The sequence below is a fragment of the Rhincodon typus genome, chromosome 43 (genome assembly GCF_021869965.1).
Source record: "Rhincodon typus isolate 14 chromosome 43, sRhiTyp1.1, whole genome shotgun sequence".
In the NCBI taxonomy this organism is placed as follows: domain Eukaryota; kingdom Metazoa; phylum Chordata; class Chondrichthyes; order Orectolobiformes; family Rhincodontidae; genus Rhincodon; species Rhincodon typus.
This window is the reverse complement of record NC_063374.1, coordinates 6,052,793-6,054,364: the sequence shown is the minus strand read 5'-3', so window position 1 is coordinate 6,054,364 and position 1,572 is coordinate 6,052,793. Positions and strand designations below refer to the sequence as shown.

The 1,572-nt window shown below is 50.0% G+C and overlaps 1 protein-coding gene across 1 annotated transcript in view; it reads right to left on the bottom strand.

Annotated features, from left to right (window-relative positions):
* Nucleotides 1-39: 39 nt before the first annotated feature.
* The window catches only part of LOC125487681 (ependymin-like), a 12,190-nt gene continuing 10,657 nt past the window's right edge, over nucleotides 40-1,572 (bottom strand). The window contains exon 4 of the mRNA XM_048619741.1: nucleotides 40-198. Coding sequence (XP_048475698.1) covers nucleotides 123-198 — 76 coding nt within the window. The 3' untranslated portion in view covers nucleotides 40-122. The remainder of the gene's footprint in view (nucleotides 199-1,572) is intronic.

The window sequence follows — 1,572 nt, the reverse complement described above, 5'->3', positions numbered from 1 at the left end:
CAGCAGGGTAAGGATCACTCACTGTGTAACCGTACAGGGTCAGTGTTCAGTCAGCAGGGTAACTGTTCTTTATTAGAGTTATATAAGTTCTTTTTTTGTACTGCTTCCAAGAGAGAATATTCTCAGTTGAGCTGAGAGCACGCTGCAGGAGGGATAAACACAGTCGGATCACTGATCCCTGTAGTAATACCATAGGTCCTAAAAATTAAAAAAATAACAGAGTGAGTGAAGGTTTGTTCAGAAATATTGTATTTCACAGATATTGAACTGGCACGACTGGGGAAAATGCAGCAAACTATCTGAGCTGCTCAGATCTTGCCAACAGTGAGACAGGTTGTTTATGACCCTATTGGCACCGAAGCTGGTGTTTGGCTACAGGGCACTGGATTCCTTAGAACCCTTACCAATATCATAGAATCTCTACAGTACAGAAGCAGGCCATTCAGCCCATCACATCCACATTAACCTTCCACAAAAACATCCTACCCAGGCCCACCTCCCCAACTGTACAACCCTGTATTTCCCACGGCCAATCCACCCTAACCTGCACATCCCTTGGCACTATGGGACAATTTAGCACGGCCAATCCACCCTAACCTGCACATCCCTGGGCACTATGGGGCAATTTAGCACGGCCAATCCACCCTAACCTGCACATCCCTGGACACTATGGGGCAATTTAGCACGGCCAATCCACCCTAACCTGCACATCCCTGGACACTATGGGACAATTTAGCATGGCCAATCCACCCTAACCTGCACATCCCTGGACACTATGGGACAATTTAGCACAGCCAATCCACCCTAACCTGCACATCCCTGGGCACTATGGGGCAATTTAGCACGGCCAATCCACCCTAACCTGCACATCCCTGGGCACTATGGGACAATTTAGCACAGCCAGTCCACCCTAACCTGCACATCCCTGGACACTATGGGGCAATTTAGCACGGCCAATCCACCCTAACCTGCACATCCCTGGACACTATGGGACAATTTAGCATGGCCAATCCACCCTAACCTGCACATCCCTGGACACTATGGGACAATTTAGCACAGCCAATCCACCCTAACCTGCACATCCCTGGGCACTATGGGAATTAGCCAGGTCATGTGATGGTGTCCACATTCCGAACCAATGGATGAGACACGAGATCAGGTGACCAAATGCATGGCCAATGAGGCAAGTTTTAAGGTAGCATTTCACAAATCTTTTCCCACCATGACCCCATGACTGAGACTTGACGATCCTTCAGTGAGAGCTGAGAAATGGATGCTCTGTGAATCGGGGGAGTTGGGGGGCAGTTACTGTAGGAACGCAGCTGATGTAACACTGTCACATCTCTGGTGGCTCAGTGGTTAGCGCTGCTGCCTCACAGCGCCAGAGACCTGGGTTCGATTCCACCCTCGGGCAACTGTCTGTGTGGAGTTTGCATATTCTCACCGTGTGTCTATGTGGGGTTTCCTACAGGTGCTCTGGTTTCCTCCCACAATCCAAAGATGTGCAGGTTTGGGTGGATTGGCCGTGCTAAATTGTCGCACAGTGCCCAGGGATGCGCAGGTTAGCGTGGG